This window comes from Sceloporus occidentalis, unplaced genomic scaffold, assembly GCF_023333645.1.
Source record: "Sceloporus occidentalis isolate IW3139 unplaced genomic scaffold, rSceOcc1.0.p SCAF_7, whole genome shotgun sequence".
NCBI lineage: Eukaryota > Metazoa > Chordata > Lepidosauria > Squamata > Phrynosomatidae > Sceloporus > Sceloporus occidentalis.
Window position 1 is genome coordinate 88,538,809 of NW_028316987.1, and position 19,454 is coordinate 88,558,262.

At 41.4% G+C, this 19,454-nt stretch overlaps 1 protein-coding gene across 1 annotated transcript; it reads left to right on the forward strand.

Moving 5' to 3' along the window:
- Positions 1 to 888: 888 nt before the first annotated feature.
- XRCC2 (X-ray repair cross complementing 2) lies at positions 889 to 16,561 on the forward strand. The gene is made up of 3 exons (XM_089533613.1): positions 889 to 1,028; positions 12,302 to 12,383; positions 15,224 to 16,561. Exons 1-3 carry the CDS (start codon positions 990 to 992, stop codon positions 15,931 to 15,933), a joined length of 831 nt encoding a protein of 276 aa, XP_089389739.1. The 5' UTR covers positions 889 to 989; the 3' UTR covers positions 15,934 to 16,561.
- Positions 16,562 to 19,454: the final 2,893 nt, after the last annotated feature.

Here is a 19,454-nt window from a genome sequence, read left to right on the forward strand (position 1 = left end):
TTCGTATTTTAATGTGCTGTGGAAAATATTATCATCATTATTAAACATTATATAATAATAATAATAAATTATAATATTATTGTATTATAATATTCTTATAAAATAAAATTATACTTTAATATATTATTACATCAATATTATATTTTTATAAAAATATATATTATACTATACTATATTATTATATTTATACTATATCATAAAATTATAGTATTATTATACCATTATGCAATATAAAATATATTATACTATATTTCTATTAATATTATATTGTATTCTTATAAAATATACTATATTATTATATTATATTGTTGCTAGAAAATATACTATAATAATATATTATTATACTTATATTCTTATAAAATCTAATATTGTACTATAATAATGTATTATTATATTATGCTATAAAACATTATACCATATTATTATTATATTATATTGTTCCTATAAAATATTATACTATAATAATATATTATTATATTTATATTACATTATATTCTTATAAAAATCTTATTATTATACTACAATAATATATTATTATATTAATATTATATGGTTCTTACAAAAACCTATGATTATACTATAACAATTTATTATTATATTAATATTAATGTTATGTTGTTCCTATAAAATATATTATTACACTGTAGTAATAATAATAATGTATTATATTAATATTTTTTAATTATTATTATTATTATTATTATTATTGTATGAGGAAAGCCCATAATCAGAGGCAAGCGAGAGAGGGCCATAAGTGGTTTTAAAAAGGCCATGGCGCATGCGCAGAGCAGAAAGGGCGCGGAAACTTTTATTTCTTTTGGACCGTTGGTTCGCCCCAAGTGCGCCTGCGCAAGAGTTTGAGGGCGCGTGCGCGCTGGAGCCCGAACGTGCCCGATGGCCCTTTAAGGCTTTAAGCTGCGGGAGTTTCCATCCTCGCCATCATTCCCGGCCCCTCCCCATCCCCCTGCGCGCTCGTGGCTGAGGCGACGATGACTGACAGGTTCGGGAAGGCGGAATCGGGTGCGCAGGTGAGGCAGTGACTGACAGCGCCAGGCCACGCCCCTCTGGGGAGGGGGAGGGCTGGTTCTTATATTTGCCCCTCAGGCGTCGAAAGCGTTGATTCGAAGCCAGTTGGGCGGCGCCTGAGGAAAGCCCGCATGAGGCCATTTTGTGCCCTCCTTCCCAGCGCGATATATATATATATATATGTGTGTGTGTGTATATATATATATATATATATATATATTGTTCTCATACACATATAATATAATATATAGATACACAGTATATATAATATATATTATGTATTGATACATAACAGCCCCAAAACACGAAGTTTAATCCACCTCTGGTTTAAAAAAAAAAAAAGCACCTGAGGAAGTAGACTGAAGTCTAGGAAAAGCTAATTTCTTTCAGTGAATCCTAAAAAGTGCTGTACTGAGTCTACAGACTTAACACAGCTATATCTTTGAGTTTAATCCGCCCTGGCAGTTGTACAATAACACAAAGTACACACAGCAGTGATATACATGCCTTTATGGGGCCAACCAAAATTGTACAAAATAAGAAGTGTGCAAGTATAACTGTTATTGTTATTTGCAGTTTTTCCACATTCATGGGAGTCCTTCATCCCTAACCACAGCGAATGTGGAGGGACCACTGTAATTGTAGGAAGGTCAGCTGAAATGAACATCAGCTAGAGTTGGAAGAGACCGCAAGGGCCATCCAGTCCATCCCCATTCTGCCATGCAGGAACTCTCAATCAAAGCATCCCCGACAGATGGCCATCCAGCCTCTGTTTAAAGACCTCCAAGGAGGGAGACTCCACTACACTCTGAGGGAGTGTGTTCCACTGTCGAACAGCCCTCACTGTCAGGAAGTTCCTCCTAATGTTGAGGTGGCATCTCTTTCCCTGTAGCTTGCATCCATTGCTCCATTGTTTTGTGATCTTTGAAGCGTCTTTGGCTGCTGCCACACTGCAGAAATAAAGCTGTTTTGACACCACTTTTGCTGCCATGACTCAGTGCTGTAGAATTTTGGGGTTTGCAGTTTTGTGAGTTATTTAGCCTTCCCTGTCAGAGAATTTTGATGCCCCACCAAACTACAAATCCCAGAATTCCATAGCATTGAGTCATGGCAGTTAAAGTGGTGTCAAACTGCTTTATGTCTGCAATGTGGCAGCAGCTTTAGACTCATGGAGAGACCATGAGTCTAGTCATGCCAGCAGTGTGTAAAATTATGCATGGTATGGAGGAAATTGATATAATATTATCTCATAATATTAAAACTCAGGGCCGTCCATTGAAATTGAGTGATGGAAGGTTCAGAATGGATAAACAAAATAATTTTTCATGCAGCACATGAGTTGGAAAACTGTAGTTTTCCATCAAAACACGTATTGGTCCTCAATTTGGATGGATTTAAAAGAAGACGAGACTATGAATAGTTTAGGGGACCTAAGTATGAGTAGTACTGTAGTACATTGCAGTTTGCTGTGAAGCTTCAACAGGAGGATGTTTTGGCACCCCTGCCCTACCTCTGGGCTATCAGGACATAATGCTGGTCTGAGCCTTTGGTCTGATCCAGCACAGCTATTCTTATGTTACTTATTGGCTAAGAATTAGTAACTATTAGTTGCTATTGTTTACATCATGACAAAATTTCATTTTGGTCATGCATTTGTGACATTAGAGTATGTTGGTTAATGTTGGGACAGGAACATTACCTTGAAGCATTTTTTATAATTTGATTAACCTTTCTCATTGGATAGTTGTGAAAACAAATGGGGGGGGGAGGATTGAAGTCGAAGGCTTTCACGGCCATCATCAATGGTTTTCTGTGGGTTTTTCAGGCTATGGGGCTGTATTCTGGAAGACTTTATTCCTGACGTTTCACCTGCAACTGTGGCTGGCATCTTCAGAGGGTGGTGGCATGGAAGTGTGTGGAGTACATATACCTATGGGACCCTTGTTTGGGAGGAAGTGTGTTTTTTACATGTTCATGGTTGTCAGAGCCATATGCATGGTTCTCTCAAGATGATATGAGGTTCCATGAGGAGGGACTTCTTGCAACAGACGGGTTGCATCTCACGCCAGTTGGAAGAAATGTTTTTGCCAACAGTCTCAAGAACTTGATCAGGAGAGCTTTAAACTGAGTTCCGAGGGGAAGGGAGACAATATTAAGGAAGGCGAAAGGGATGGCGAAAATAGTCAAACTGACATAGAGGAAACAAGGCAAACAGTGCAAGGACCCAACAGTGGGAGGCAAAAAAACTTGCACAGGCAGCAAGTAAAAGGGAACCATGGTCTGCGATGTCTCTACACTAATGCACAGAGCATGGGAAATAAGCAAGATGAACTCGAACTCCTAGTACAACAAAGCAAATATGATATAATAGGCATCACTGAAACCTGGTGGGATGAGTCTCATGATTGGAATGTGGAAATAGAGGGGTATAACCTTATTAAGAGAAATAGGCCAAACAGGAAAGGAGGAGGAATAGCACTATATGTCAGAGATATTTACACCAGTGAAGAGATCCTGGACATCAATCATGGAAGCCAGGTGGAGAGCATCTGGATAAGAATCAAAGGGGAGGGAAACAACAAGGGTGTTACGGTGGGAGTCTACTACAGACCCCCAAGTCAGACTGAGGAATTGGATGATATCTTTCTAGAACAGATGACCACACAGTCAGAAAAGAGAGATGTAGTAGTGATGGGCGACTTCAACTATCCTGATATTTGCTGGAAGTCAAACTCAGCAAAATCCTCAAGGCCTAGCAAATTCCTCACTTGCCTGGAAGACAATTTTATGGTCCAAAAGGTGGAAGAGGCAACAAGGGGGTCAGCTATTTTAGATCTGATCCTAACCAACAAGGATGACTTGGTTAATGGGGTGCAAGTGGTGGGATCCTTAGGTGGAAGTGACCATGTTCTCCTGGAGTTTGTTATACAATGGAGAGGAGAAGCCAGGCAGAGTCAGACACGCATCCTAGACTTTAGGAGAGCGGATTTCAGTAAACTTAGAGAAGTATTGAGGGCGATTCCATGGTCAGAAATACTAAAAGATAAAGGAGTTCAGGACAGATGGGACTTTCTCAAAAGGGAGATACTGAAGGCACAATTTCAAACAGTTCCAGTGAAAAAGAAAAATGGGAGGTGTCTCAAGAAACCAGGATGGATGACTAAGGAACTTTCAACCGAGCTAAGTTTGAAACAGAACATGTATAAGAAATGGAAAAAGGGGGAAATCACGAAAAAGGAATTCAAAGAAATAGCAGGCATGTGTAGGGGTAAAGTCAGAAAAGCTAAAGCGCAGAATGAACTCAGGCTTGCTAGAGAGGTTAAGAACAATAAAAAGGGCTTTTTTGGATATGTCCTCAGCAAAACGAAGAAGAAGGAAACGGTAGGGCCACTGTGTGGAGAAGATGGCAAAATGCTAACAGAAGACAGAGAAAAGGCAGAATTACTCAACACCTTCTTTGCCTCAGTCTTCTCAGAAAAGGAAAAGGGTGCTCAACCTGAGGATAATGGAGCAGAGGACAGAATAGGGGAATTTCAGCACAGAATAAGTAAAGAGACAGTAGAGGAACACCTTATTAATCTAAATGAATTTAAGTCTCCGGGACCAGATGAACTCCATCCAAGGGTATTAAAAGAACTGGCAAATGTAATATCGGAGCCATTGGCAATAATCTTTGAAAACTCCTGGAAAACAGGAGAGATCCCAGCAGACTGGAGGAGGGCAAACGTTGTCCCCATCTTCAAAAAGGGGAAAAAAGAGGATCCCAACAATTATCGCCCAGTTAGTCTGACATCAATACCAGGAAAGATTCTAGAGCAGATAATTAAACAAAGAGTCTGTGAACATCTAGAAGGCAATGCCATAATCACAAAAAGTCAACATGGGTTTCAGAGAAACAAGTCATGCCAGACAAATCTAATCTCTTTCTTTGACAAAATTACCAGCTTGGTAGATGAAGGGAATGCTGTGGATATAGTATATCTTGATTTCAGTAAGGCCTTTGACAAGGTTTCCCATGACATTCTTGCAAACAAGCTTGTAAAATGTGGGCTAGACAAAGGAACTGTTAAATGGATCTGTAATTGGTTGACCGGCCGAACCCAAAGGGTGCTCAACAATGGCTCCTGGAGAGAAGTGACCAGTGGGGTCCCACAGGGCTCTGTCCTGGGCCCAGTGCTATTCAACATCTTTATCAATGACCTGGATGACAGAATTGGGAGCATACTTATCAAATTTGCAGATGACACCAAATTAGGGGGAATAGCTAATACCCCAGAGGACAGGATCAAGATTCAAAATGACCTGAATAAACTAGAAAGCTGGGCCAAAGCTAACAAAATGAAATTCAACACAGAGAAATGTAAGGTATTGCACTTAGGGTGGAAAAATAAAATGCACAGATATAGGATGGGTGACACCTGGCTGAATGAAACTACGTGTGAAAGGGATCTAGGAGTCCAAGTAGACCACAAGTTGAACATGAGTGAACAGTGTGATGCGGCAGCTAAAAAGGCCAATGCTATTTTAGGCTGCATCAATAGAAGTATAGTGTCTAGATCAAGAGAAGTAATAGTGCCACTGTATTCTGCTTTGGTCAGGCCACACCTAGAATATTGTGTCCAGTTCTGGGCGCCACAATTCAAAAAGGACATTGAGAAACTGGAGCGTGTCCAAAGGAGGGCGACAAAAATGGTGAAGGGTCTGGAGACCATGCCCTATGAGGAACGACTTAGGGAGCTGGGGATGTTTAGCCTGGAGAAAAGAAGGTTAAGAGGTGATATGATAGCCCTGTTTAAATATTTGAAAGGATGTCATATTGAGGAGGGAGCAAGCTTGTTTTCTGCTGCTCCAGAGAACAGGACCCAGAACAATGGATGCAAGCTACAGGAAAAGAGATTCCACCTGAACATTAGGAGGAACTTCCTGACAGTAAGGGCTGTTCGTCAGTGGAATGCACTTCCTCGGAAGGTGATAGAGTCTCCTTCCTTGGAGGTCTTTAAACAGAGGCTGGATGGCCATCTGTCAGGGATGCTTTGATTTGTATTTCCTGCATGGCAGGGGGTTGGACTGGATGGCCCTAGTAGTCTCTTCCAACTCTACGATTCTATGATTCTATGATTCTATATGATGGTAAGATGGCATGGTGATATAGCGTTATGATAGATGGTGGTTTATTGAGAGGGAAATAGGAATCCTGTGGAAAGCCACTGGGAAACAACAGGAGGGTGCAAATGGCAAATGGAGAGAAATTTGTGGCTTTATGACCCCATTGTTCCTGCAAGCAGATCAGGGATGTAAACCAGGGATTTCCTTAAGTGCAATTGAATGATAATTCAAGAAAGGAAAGGGGAAACATGAAAAGTCACTTTGATCTGGGTCAAAGGCTTGGGATCGTAGCCAGAGAGGGCGGCTGGATGATGGGAACTCTTAAGTATGATCCAGGGGGAAAACTTTTCAGTTCCAACACAAACCCTGGACAGAGGAACTTCTGTCTCAATTTATAGAATAACATCTTTTGTTTAAATCACACTAACATGTTCTCTTGGTTATTGGGAACGGGGGCGGGTTATAGACCGCCGCTTTGAGGCGGTCTGCTGCCGCCGCCGTTTGCCCTGTAAGGGAGCGGTCGCAGCCACACCGCGCGGCTCCCTTGCGGAGCAAAAAAGAAGCTCCAAAATGGAGCTTCTTTCTGCGGCGCCCTAATGATGTCGCGAGGCGCCGCTGGCGCACTCGCGACGTCATTAGCGCCGCAACATGTTCGGACGCACAGCGTCCAATACGTAAAGATGGCGCCGGCCGTGTGGAACGGCCGGCGCCATATTGTACGGACAGAGTCCGTATTAGACCCAGGGGCGTCTAGAAGAGACGCCCCTTTTTTAAAATGGGACATCCTGCGGACGTCCCAAGTGCCAGTTTGTAACCGGCCTGAGTCCACTGATCCTGACAGACGGAGTTAATGGTGGACCCTCTGAAGATGCAAGCCACATTTGCAGGCAAAACGTCAAGAATAAATTCTTCCAGAACGCAACCACAAAGCCCAAAAAACCAGCAGAAAACTAAAAATTGGTGGGCAGGAAAAAGAGCACATTACCTTGCTATAAGAGTGAGATTAAAGTATAATAAATAAATGCTGCTGGAGGTGTTCCCCTACTGGGTTTAAGTCAGTAAAATTTGAAAAAATTGTTTGGAATGGAATTGTTTTGGACTGGAATAGTCATTTTATATCTACCAAACAATGACACCTCAACATTCTCTGAAGATGCCAGCCACAGATGCTGGCAAAATGTCAGGAATAAACTCTTCTAGAAATGGCCACATAGCCTGAAAAACCCATAAAAAACTATGGATGCCGGCCATGAAAGCCTTTGACTTCACAATGACACCTTTATTGGGCCAACTGAAAAGCACAATTACATGTTGCAAGCTTTTGAAGCTCCACTGGCTTCTTCATCAGGCAAGGTGTTAAAAACTATACAGGAGGGAAAAAATTGAAGATGTTAGTCATGGGCCTGCATATTGCTGTTTTTTGTTCTCAGTTCAGATGGTATGGAAGGATATTTGGAGGCTGGAATCTCCTCTTTCTGGCCATGTAGTCCACTGGGAGATTCTCAAACATCCATTTGCAGTACAAAAGTCATCATTGTTTGGTGGGTTTTTGATTTGCTCTATGCTCAACAGGGCTGCCCCTGAAAGTCATTTTATAATTATTGGTATTTAATATTGTGACAGTTTGGCCTAAGGCTGTTAACATAAATCCTGGTCTTTGTGGAGTTTTTCTTCTTTCTTTCTTCCAGAAAACTGTGCATTAGCTCCTCTGTAAAGTTGCCCATCACACACAGCATGTTGCTAAATGACTGTACTTATTTTGCTTTTAAAAAAAACTAGAGAGTAAACACACACACGGAACACAGGTGTATTAGTACTTAAATTATAATAATTTGCATATGCAGTTAGGCTCCTGCTGTTATGTGAGATAAATACCTGAACCATTACACTAATATTTTCCCTATAATAAATGAGTGTGGTACTTCTTGGGAGCAACTAGGAGAGAGGAAAATGCTAGAAGAGCAGCTACAGTGTGATGATGCACTCGATGGAGGAAACTGCCTTCTGCCAAGACAGACTCTTCATCCAAGTAGTTGAGTATTTTCTGCTTTGGCAGCATCTCTCCCGGCACCTCAGGCTTGGGATGTGTTTCAGATCATTTGCTACCTGAAAGATTTTTGACAAGAAATGCCAGGGACCTTCTGGATGGAAAATGTATGTGTTCCCACTGAGCTATTTCCTTTCCACAAGCAGTGCTGGTCTCCCAAAAATATTTTGTGCAGAATGCATTTACTACATTTTTGTTTGTGCGCTTTGTCTTCAGATCAAGGTTCTGTATCATTTCTGTTGAGCTAGATTCTTTCTACTAGAAAATGAAAGTGGGAATTTATTGTAAGGTAACTACTTTTCAGGCCCATGTTGCAGCAGGAAACCAAGGGCTCCACAGATACAAGTATAAAAATGTATATAGGTAAAAACATGCAAAAAGCTATTTTTAGAATGTAATAAACTACAGGGGTTTTTTAAAAATTAAAATCAATAAAGAAGCAAGAAATACAAACAATACAGCCTAATATTAAAAACCTTTTCTTTATAAGCACTCCCCAAAAGTCAATTAATATGAAGAACAGAACAACAAGAAGGAGGGAGCCAGCATAGTCTTCCTAGGATGGGAGTTTTAGAACCTAGAAGGAGCCATTAAATATGTCCTCTCCTATATTCCCATCATAATGCTTCTTAAGGCAGCGAGGAAGGCAGTTGGAGCTCGCCAGTCTCTCTCTCCCCTTCCAGATGGTGGCTGAAGGGAGGGCTGGTCTTTCTCGAGGAAGGCAGTTGGAGCTCGCCTGCCTCTCTCTCCCCTTCCAGATGGTGGCTGAAGGGAGGGCTGGTCTTTCTCGAGGAAGGCAGTTGGAGCTCGCCTGTCTCTCTCTCCCCTTCCAGATGGTGGCTGAAGGGAGGGCTGGTCTTCCTTGAGGAAGGCAGTTGGAGCTCGCCTGCCTCTCTCTCCCCTTCCAGATGGTGGCTGAAGGGAGGGCTGGTCTTTCTCGAGGAAGGCAGTTGGAGCTCGCCTGTCTCTCTCTCCCCTTCCAGATGGTGGCTGAAGGGAGGGCTGGTCTTTCTCGAGGAAGGCAGTTGGAGCTCGCCTGTCTCTCTCTCCCCTTCCAGATGGTGGCTGAAGGGAGGGCTGGTCTTTCTCGAGGAAGGCAGTTGGAGCTCGCCTGCCTCTCTCTCCCCTTCCAGATGGTGGCTGAAGGGAGGGCTGGTCTTTCTCGAGGAAGGCAGTTGGAGCTCGCCTGCCTCTCTCTCCCCTTCCAGATGGTGGCTGAAGGGAGGGCTGGTCTTCCTTGAGGAAGGCAGTTGGAGCTCGCCTGTCTCTCTCTCCCCTTCCAGATGGTGGCTGAAAGGAGGGCTGGTCTTCTTCGAGGAAGGCAGTTGGAGCTCGCCAGTCTCTCTCTCCCCTTCCAGATGGTGGCTGAAGGGAGGGCTGGTCTTCCTCGAGGAAGGCAGTTGGAGCTCGCCTGCCTCTCTCTCCCCTTCCAGATGGTGGCTGAAGGGAGGGAAAGATAGTTTGACCTTTTCTTCATGGCCTATATGGCTGTGTTTCAATCCAGCCTGCATCTGGAAACAAGATCGCTTTAGCTTCTCTGTGGATGTTTATCTTCTAGAAAGGTCCTGGAGCAGTACCATTCTCTTAGTTCTTCTATTCCTGTAGCTAATTTTTAACAGAAGGCACAGTCAGATATGGTGGGACCATGTAGGAGTTGTCAATGTTTGCTGTAGGTGGCCAACAAGGAGTGGCAATGGAGGAAGTTCTGTTGCAGACTCCAATGTGGATTGTTGTAGCTTACTTTTTGTTTAATAATGCTCTCAAGTTGGAAGTGATAATCTCAAAATTTAGCACAACAAGGACCATTGAGAATGATTTTATTTTCTGTCGGTCTAAACAGATGAAAGCTAAGAAGCTGCAACTAAACTCCAGACAAGTTAGCAAGAAGTTGTTTAGGAATTTTGGGTATTAAAGGAAAGCAAAGATGCCCACTATGAATCTAAATTCATATGTGTACTCTTCAGCCTAGTATTCCCCTTAACATCAAGCAGAGGCAGTGGGCCTTAACAATTTTGTTTAATCCAAAACCCAAAATATTATCGTCTAGGAGGAATCTAACAACCATCATGCATATCTCTGTAACTTTGAAGGTCAACCGCTCTAATATTCTTTGCGTGGGTGTTCCCAGTTATTGGAAGGCTAAAGTTGGTGCAGAATCAGCCAATCTCAGGAGGAGGAGGAGGAGGAAGGAGAAGGAGAAATCTTGCATTATAATGGCTAAATGATAGTTTGGGGTCATGTTGCCTGTGACATATGTAATTTAGAGGCCCAGCATATCTTTATTTGCCCTGCCACCAACCATCACCTTTCCATCTATTATGATCAGGAGCAACCTTGCTATACTTCGCACTAATCTCATTAGAAATGCACATTTTTCTTCTAGTAGTGGCCCAAGTGCTACAGTTCTAGAAAGTCTGGGAAAGATGCTTTACAAAATGGAAGGCAGCAGAAAATATAGACATGATCAAGGAAGCCAGCACCTTGAATTTGGAAGACCTGAGCAGGGTAGTCATTGATCAGGGATTCTGTAGGTCTCTCATTCATAGGGTTGTTATAAAGTCGACTTGATGGTGAATAACAACAAAAGTATTGCAAGGGAGTGTGTGCACCCCAATTCAAGTTTGGGTAGAAAAATAACTTTTCATATTAGTGGACCTTTTATTTAGGTTCCCTCAGAAGGAATTATGATAGGCTGCTACCAGTCAGGTTGAAACCTTAGGTTGTCCAGCTGTTTTGGACAGTTTCTGAGTCCTATTTCCAAGGACTCCTCTCTTCAGCCCACTCTTATGGAAAGAATAACTAGAGTTTGGATTTTCCTGCCCCAATCTTTAAAAAGTTGAACTACCTCCCCTCCAAAAAACCTGAAAATACAAAGAACCTAAAGGGTAGCTGAGCAACCACACAGTCCTTCACATGAAGAAGACTTTTATGTGAAGTTCCTTTTTGAAAACTGTACAATCAAATGTACAGAAAAAGAGATTCCACTTTGACATTAGGAGGAACTTCCTGACAGTAAGGGCTGTTTGACAGTGGAACACACTCCTTCCTCAGAGTATAGTGGAGTCTCCTTCCTTAGAGGTCTTTAAACAGAGGCTGGATGGCCATCTGTCACAGGGAATACTTGACTTTGTCTACCTTCGTGGCAGAAGGGGGTTGGACTTGATAGTCCTCGTGGTCTATTCCAGCTCTATGGTTCTATGATTCTATGATTCTCATATGGAAGAAACGTTTATTTGGGAGGAAAATAGGAGGAACAAGGGGACCCAAAAATCTCTTCCCTCTCTTGCACTCTCTTCCCTACCTCTCTCATACACACGCACATTCACTCTCACATACAATTTAAAATAAAATTGGTAAAGCCAATATACTTAGGTAATTCTCTCATCTTCTTGTTTAAGATCTCAGGTTTTAGAGCATTTTCAGTGTTCATTGCGGACAGCATGGTATGAAAGAGAACACATTGGACCTTCTGATGAGATATTAGGAAGATTAAAGAAAAGTTAAAGGTTACAGATAGGCAAACCTATTTATGGAAATCTGATGTGAATGGAAGCCAGCCTTTTAGCAGAGTCTGATTATTGTGTTCAAAAGTATGACACCTTCCATTTTTTTAATGTCCCTATTACAGTCAGCAAATTTAAAAACGACTTAGTGTGTAGATCTGCCATCTTAATTACTCTATGCTTCTATTATAAAAGAGCTGACAAAATCCACTTAAACATGACATTGTGCAAAAAGATCTTAACTTCAGGATGTGTTGTGGGTAATAAAGAGGTATGATTTGGCTTATGTGGGTTTCTCAGCATTCTGTCAACTTACCAGATACTCTAGGAGGAGCTGATGCACTACATCAGAATATGGCACTTTTTCTTAGCAATTGTGCTTAAACACAATAGAAATAAACAAGACAAATAAACTTCATAAAAATATTGTTTCCTTCAGTCAACAGTGTGGGTCCGTATCTAGAATTTTAAAAATAAATGAGATTCTGTATTTGTAGCTCAACAAAGCATCTAAAATCAACTTCTGGTAAGTCATTGAATTTATACTCAGTCTTGTGTACATTTTAGTTGTAGATGCAATAATTTTAAATAACAAGATGCCTTTCTTTTTCCTTCAAAGCTTCTTGCACGACTCGAAGGCAGAGATTCACTGAAAGATCTTGAACCTTGTCTGTTTGCTGAAGAAGGATATCCCATTCATGGTAAAGACAAAAAAAAAAAAAAAAAAAAACCAGCCCCCAAAACCTAACAATATTGACACTTTCAAATGTGAGTATTCGCCATGAGAGAGCCAGTGTGGTGTAGTGGTTTGAGTACTGAACAATGACTCTGGAGACCAGGATTCAAGTCTTGGTTTGGCCATGGAAAGCCACTGGGTGACCTTAGGCAATTCACCCTCTCTCAGCCTCAGAGGAAAGCAAAGGCAACCATCTGAACAAATCTTGCCAAGAAAACCCTGCAGTAAGTTTGCCTTGGGGTCGCCATATGTCATAAATGACTTCAAGGCACACAACAACTTTCCACATGGTGGTAGTGGTGGTGGTGGCATGCCATCAAGTCATTTTCTATCATAGCAATCCTAAGGCAAAAATATCACAGCATTTTCTTGGCAATATTTGTTCACACCCTTTGCCTTCCTCTGAGGGTAAGAGATCAAGATCTCCCAGTAGGTTTCCTTGTCCAAGCAGAGGTTTCAACCCTGTTCTCTGGAGGCATAGTCCAGTGCTTAAAGCACTACACAACACTGGCTGTTCCATAAAAACTAAGTGCAAATGTACGCATTTTATGTATAGCAAGTCTTTCTCATCCCCATCTCCCAGCTGTAAACATTCAGAGACACCTGACCCAGTGTGACACTTTAAGGAAGCCTTATTTTGTTCTACACTAAACAATGAATGTATCTCCTAGCAGGACACTTTAAGGAAGCCTTAAATGAATAATGAACAATTAATGCATTTGACCTGTAAATAACAATGATAATTCTGACTGCATTTTGGTGAGGAATTCCTTTAAACAATTACAACTTTCATTCTCAAACATCAAAATGAAATGATAATTCTTCTTTCCTTAGTACAGTTGGCCCTCCACATTTGCAGCTTTGACTTCTGTGGTTTTGATTATTTACAGTTTTGATTAATATGTTCTCTCTAGGAATCTGTAGGTCCTCCAGTGCAACTCTGCCAGACGTTGGCCATGGATTTGTGTTGGAGTGCCTAGATCAGGGGTCAGCAACCACTGGCCCGCGGGCCGCCGCCGCCTCCTTCCTTGTATTCGCTTCCGGGCGCAATACAAGGTGTTGGTTGTTACCTATAAAGCCCTAAATGGCTTGGGCCCAGGGTACTTAGAGGACCACCTCTCCCCGTACAATACGCCCCGCACACTCAGATCAACTGGGCAGCAATTGTTAAGGGTTCCAGAGGCCAGATTAGTTGCCACCACTAAGAGGGCCTTCTCCATCTCGGCCCCCAGCCTCTGGAACGCGCTGCCCTTTGAGCTCCGCTCAGCCGCCTCCCTTACCCAGTTCAGGAAGGGGTTAAAAACATTCTTGTTTGAGCAAGCTTACCCCTGACTCCCTGACCCCTAAAGTATTCTCTCCTCACCCCCTTCGTCAGCATGTCAAGCTGGCACGAATTGTGGTGCTTATTGTTTTATTGTAAAAGGTTTTTAATGCTATGTTTTGATGTTTCTATATTGCTGTATTGTTGTATGTATGTTGGAAACCGCCTTGGTCTTATAAAGGCGGTATATAAATAAACTTTTACTTACTTACTTACTTACTTACTTACTTACTTACTCCTGGGCCTCTGCGGGCTCCTCCCAGGGCCCCCACGGCCCCAGGCCTCTCCTTCTGAGGCCCCCTCAGAAGCCAGGAAGGAGCCGGCGGAGCCGCCCACGCGGGTGTCCTCCTCCTCCTTCCCGGCCTCTGAGGGCCTCGAGGCCCCTCAGAAGCCGGGAAGGAGCCCTTGGTGTTCTCTGTGCAAAATCCCCTCTCAGCACCTTGTGCCTTTCTGGGTTGAGACAGTGTGCATGCTTTCTGCCTTTTATTTTGAATTGCATTTTAGTAATTTCAATGCTTGTAACTATTATTATTATTATTATTTACTTGCTCTTGGTGTTCTTTGTGCAAAATCCCCTCTCAGCACCTTGTGCCTTTCTGGGTTGAGACAGTGTGCATGCTTTCTGCCTTTTATTTTTAGTAGTTTCCATGCTTTGAACTATTATTATTATTATTATTACTACTCCAGGGGCGGAGCATGTGGCCCCGCCCCTGGAGGGTGGAAGCTCCACCCCCAGCATGCAGCCCCACTCCCCGGAGGGTGGAAGCTCCACCCCCCAGCTTCGGTCCCCCAGTTGTCTGAGGGACAGCAACCCGGCCCCCGGGTCAAAAAGGTTGCCTACCCCTGGCCTAGATGTTCCTAGAAAAAACATTTCTCTAGGCATTTGTAAGTCCTCCAACATCATTCTATTATCAACATCTGTCAGATGTTGACCATAGAGTTTCACTGGAGGATCTGGAAATTCTTAGAGAGGTGTTCTCTCGAGTAAAAAGAATACTGTTTTTTATTTGCATTTTTCCAAATTCATGGAGGGTCCTGTGCCCCAGCGAACGTGGAGGGACCACTGTATACTCCTAAGGGAGACTTCCATTGACTTTCAGAATGCTGTATTGTTCTGTTCCTTGGATTTAACAGTAGTCCTCTTTTCCTTCTGTAGTCCAGTTTACTCCTGAACTGTAACATCTTGAACTGGGTAATGATTTGAGAAACCTTTGCTCAGAAAGGTACCAATGACATCCCCCCCTCCCCAAGCTCTTTTCTCCTTGTCTGTAGTGTTATTTCTTCCCATTTAGTGCATGAATATTCAGAAAATGGTTAATGTTAATCTGCTTCTTGGTTGGAGGAGTTAAATATGTACAAAATGACTTTTACTTTAGAACGTGGTATGTGTGGTGTGTTTAGGCTGAAGGATAAATAGTTCTGTCTGGTTCTTGAGTAGCAGATGCCTTTATAGCTTGAACACTTGTTTCTTCATTGTTGAACAGGAGATGTTGTTGAATTCCATGGCCCAGAGGGAACAGGAAAAACAGAAATGCTCTATCATCTTATTGCCCATTGCATTCTTCCAAAATCAGGAGGCGGTTTGGAAGTTGGTTTGCTGTTTATTGATACTGACTTTCATTTTGACATGCTGCGTTTAGTGACTATCCTGGAACACAGATCATCCCAAGGCACAGAAGAGATGATAAAGCAGTGTCTGGGGAGGCTTTTTCTTGTTAATTGCAACAGCAGCTCTCAGCTGCTTCTTACCCTTTATTCTCTGGAAAACATGTTTTGCTCTCACCCTTCCCTCTGCCTTCTGGTTATTGACAGTATATCAGCTTTTTATTGGATTGATAGAGTCAATGGAGGAGAGAATCTTAGCCTACAGGAAGCAAACTTAAGGAGATGTGCTCAGTTCCTTGAGAAGCTTGTCAGGGAGCACCATTTAGTTTTGTTTGCAACAACTCAGACAATCATGCAGAAATCATTGAATGCTGGTGAAAGCTCTGGAAAACACCACGGTGATGGAGATGTGGACTATCGGCCTTACCTCTGTAAGTCATGGCAACAGCTGATAACCCATCGAATCTTTTTTTCCAGACAGAGCCATCCAGGCAACACCAAAGGATTTTCTATTACTTCTTGTCACATACGAAATAACACCGTGATAAAACGCTCGTTTAGCATTATGGAAGGTGGAATACAGTTTTAACAGTGGACTATTTTTAGAGGGGACAGTGTTGACACTGCAGTCAAACAAGTTTAAACATTATATGCTGTTTTTAAATATATATGTATATAACTTTTACATTTTGGTACGAATGTTATTTTAAAAGCCACAAGATTATCTTTTTTTTGCTCGTGCAAAAATTCAAATTGACAGTAGTGAAGTGTTGAAGCTTAATGAGGAAAAATCAGCTATCCATCAAATCTAATAAAAATTATTTGCTTTTAATACCCATCTTACAGCAGTAGAAGCTGTTTAATGACTGAGTACTGTACAATTAGGTTTGAGTCCGTCTGTTGTATAAGATTATGTTAGCACATTTAGGTGGTGCTAGGCACAACAAACACTTGAACATGGTAGGAAAAAAGTACACTGTATTCTCCCTATTCTTTTAAATAGCTTCTTTTCAGTCTACCTTCTCAGGTTTCAACCCAGTATCAATTTACCTTTTTGAATTCAATGGGTGTTCCTTCTGTATATAAGTTTGTAAGATTTCACTGTCATCTGGGATAGTCCTAGGGTTACACTGGAGTTCACTCTCTAGTCTTTGGTTTCTGTTGGAGTTCTAAATATCGAAAGCCGTGCAAGAACAAAACAAATAAAATTCTTGTGAGAAGAGCAACTTGTGTGATCTCTAAATAGTCCAAGTTTGTGAAGAATTTACATGCAACATGTGAGAATTCCAGAATATTTATTTATTTATGCACACTTTTTCTCTCTTAAATTATTTAAGTATTATTTAATTATTTTTTAACTTTTGTAATTAATGTTATGGTTTTATCTTTTTAAATTATCATAAGCTGCCTTGAATCCTGTTTTGGGAGGAAGGTGGGATATAGATCCCATAAATAAATAAATAGACCCAAAGGGGACTCAAACCAATTTGAACAATTGAGAAATCGCTCAGGCAGAAAGAGACCATATTGACTCTATAAAGCAAATGCTGATTGATTTTTTTGGGGGGGGTGGGGGGAATAAGTGCTTTGTAAAATAAACGACCCTTTGAGTTATGTACAAATTAAAGACACATATCTTTAAAAATATAAGCTTCTTTTAAAAAAGTTGATAGTCCAGATAAATTGGGGATAATGGTGGGAATTCTACATTGCCTCCTTAGTTACATACGTGTAACTAAATAGTGTCTCTTGGCCCCTCATAAACCTGCCTTACCAGGCAGCTGCCAAATTAGGTGAAGGAGATCCATTCAGCTGGCAGTCGAGATGCTAGAAGATAATGTTTCCAGTCGCCTTTTGCCAGCCAACAAGGCTGTGATGATCAGAAGCAGAATCCCTGTCGTGTCCTCGTTGCCTGGTGTGAAGGTGTTGGAAATGTCATTCTCCTCTGCCCTGATCACCAGCTTAGATAGACCTCCTTCGCCTGATCCAGCAGCTGTGCGGTAAAGTAAATTTGGGAGGGCATTCACCATCATGGCAATAATGACACGATCATGACTACATAGTTTTCATGAATATGGATCAGTTACAGATGCATAACACAAGATTATGCATCCACTACTACAATGCTGAATTCCAGCCAATACTTACTACTTAGATAGGAATTTCAGGTGGAAATGGCTTGAATGTGCTGCCTATCTTGTTACAGTCATTACAGCAACCTCTTAAGAATACTTAATACTGTTATCCCATATTGCAAGTGGAAGGGCCAAAATCACCTGTTTGCAATTCTGGCTGAACATAATAGGGTCCTTTGAAATGCACATGTGAAAAATACATTGCTAACGCCAGAATCCTTGTCCAGATTGGGACACAGCGGGGCTGTCAAATGAAGTGAATAGAAGGTGCACCATGCCACTGAGGCCACTTGAACCTAAAGTAATAGTAATGAATCCAAGAGAGCCCTCAAGCTAAAAACCTGCTCCTTCACAGGGAGTGCAACACCAGCCATAACTGGATGAACATCATTAATCTAGACAGAATAATCACCCATTAACAGTATCTTGGTTCTGTTTGGTTTGAGCTGCAATTATCAGCCCTTATTCAGTCCATTGTTGCAGTCAGGAAGTAGCCCATACACAGATTCACTTGATATCAAGAAGAAACTGACCTATGTGTCCTTAGCATATTGAAGATTACATATTCCACAGCTTGGAATGACACTACACAACACTTTCAGTAGAGGTGTGAAATAGCTTGGGGGACAAAGCAGGTCCCTATATAATCCCATGCTGGAGAATTCATGGTACCAGGCTTTATTCCCAAGTACTACCTTATGAAGCTGGCCATTCATATAGGAGTGAAACTGCTGCAACACAGTCCACTTGCTTACAGTTCAGACATGATATCCTGGAAGGATCCAGGGTCAATGGTATCCAACAGCACTGAAAGATCAAGGGGTCAACAGGATTCATTTCTTAAAGTGTGCACGTGAACCATTAAGTGGGAGGATTAGTATTGGTGCTATTCTCTTGCTTTTACTTGTATGTATGAGTAACTGGCTAGAATACAAAAGCTGTATAGCTCATTCACGGTCCAGAACAAGCTTTCAATCTCATTAGCTCTTCCTTTTGTCATCTTACATTTTTGTGTGCTCTTTGCTTACCAGTGCATTAGATCTAACTGCAAGATATGTAAATAAGTGTACAAAGCTGGTCTCCACTATCACTTCACTTACATATTTCTTTTGAAATACATTTTTTTCGCATTTCTATAGGACCCTTTTGCAGTTCAAGGTTTCCCCGTGGTCTTCCACATGATGGCATTTGATTGCTAATTCCATTGCTTTCAAAAGTGTAGTGAATTGCATGTAACCTTGAATTTAAATTACCTTCTCTACAGAGTATTCAAAAAGACTATAATGACTTTGATGGGAAGATGAAGCTTTAGTTTTCTGATTTAGTTTTTATTGTCAGCATCTTTGCCTGTTGCAGCAAGGCATAGTTTGATCAAAATAAGGTCATTTACTAGAGAGACCTTGAACAAGAATTCATATACTTTTTCCATTAGATTTCTATAAGGGGTTAAAAACTAAGAGTGATCCACACAATAATAAAACCATTTAATTCTTGATTCTTTATTCAAGATTGTGATAAACCTAGGGAAATATTACACCCTCGATTCTCTCCATTATCTGCTTATACAGGCTGAGTGAGTATCCCTTATCCGGAATTCCGAAATCTGAAATACTTCAAAATTGAGATAGTGACACTTTTGTTTTTTGATGGTTCAGTGTACACAAACTTTGTTTCATACACAAAATTATTTAAAAATACTGTGTATAAAATTAGCTTCAGTCATAGCAATAAGAAGTATCTATTATCAAACAGTCCAGGGCCACAAGCCTTGAATAGAACAGAGTCAGTAAAAAGACCAAGGGTCATAAATCTTCACAGTAGAGCCAGCTTGAGAGGTGAACTGAAAGTTTGCTTCCAGTAATTTAACTGAATAAGCTCCCATCTTATAAAGCCAGCCAGCTCAGCCATGCCTATCTCTTAGGCATCATTTCAAGTGCATGCTTCACAGCTGTGTGGATGTAGCTTTTTGCTTTGT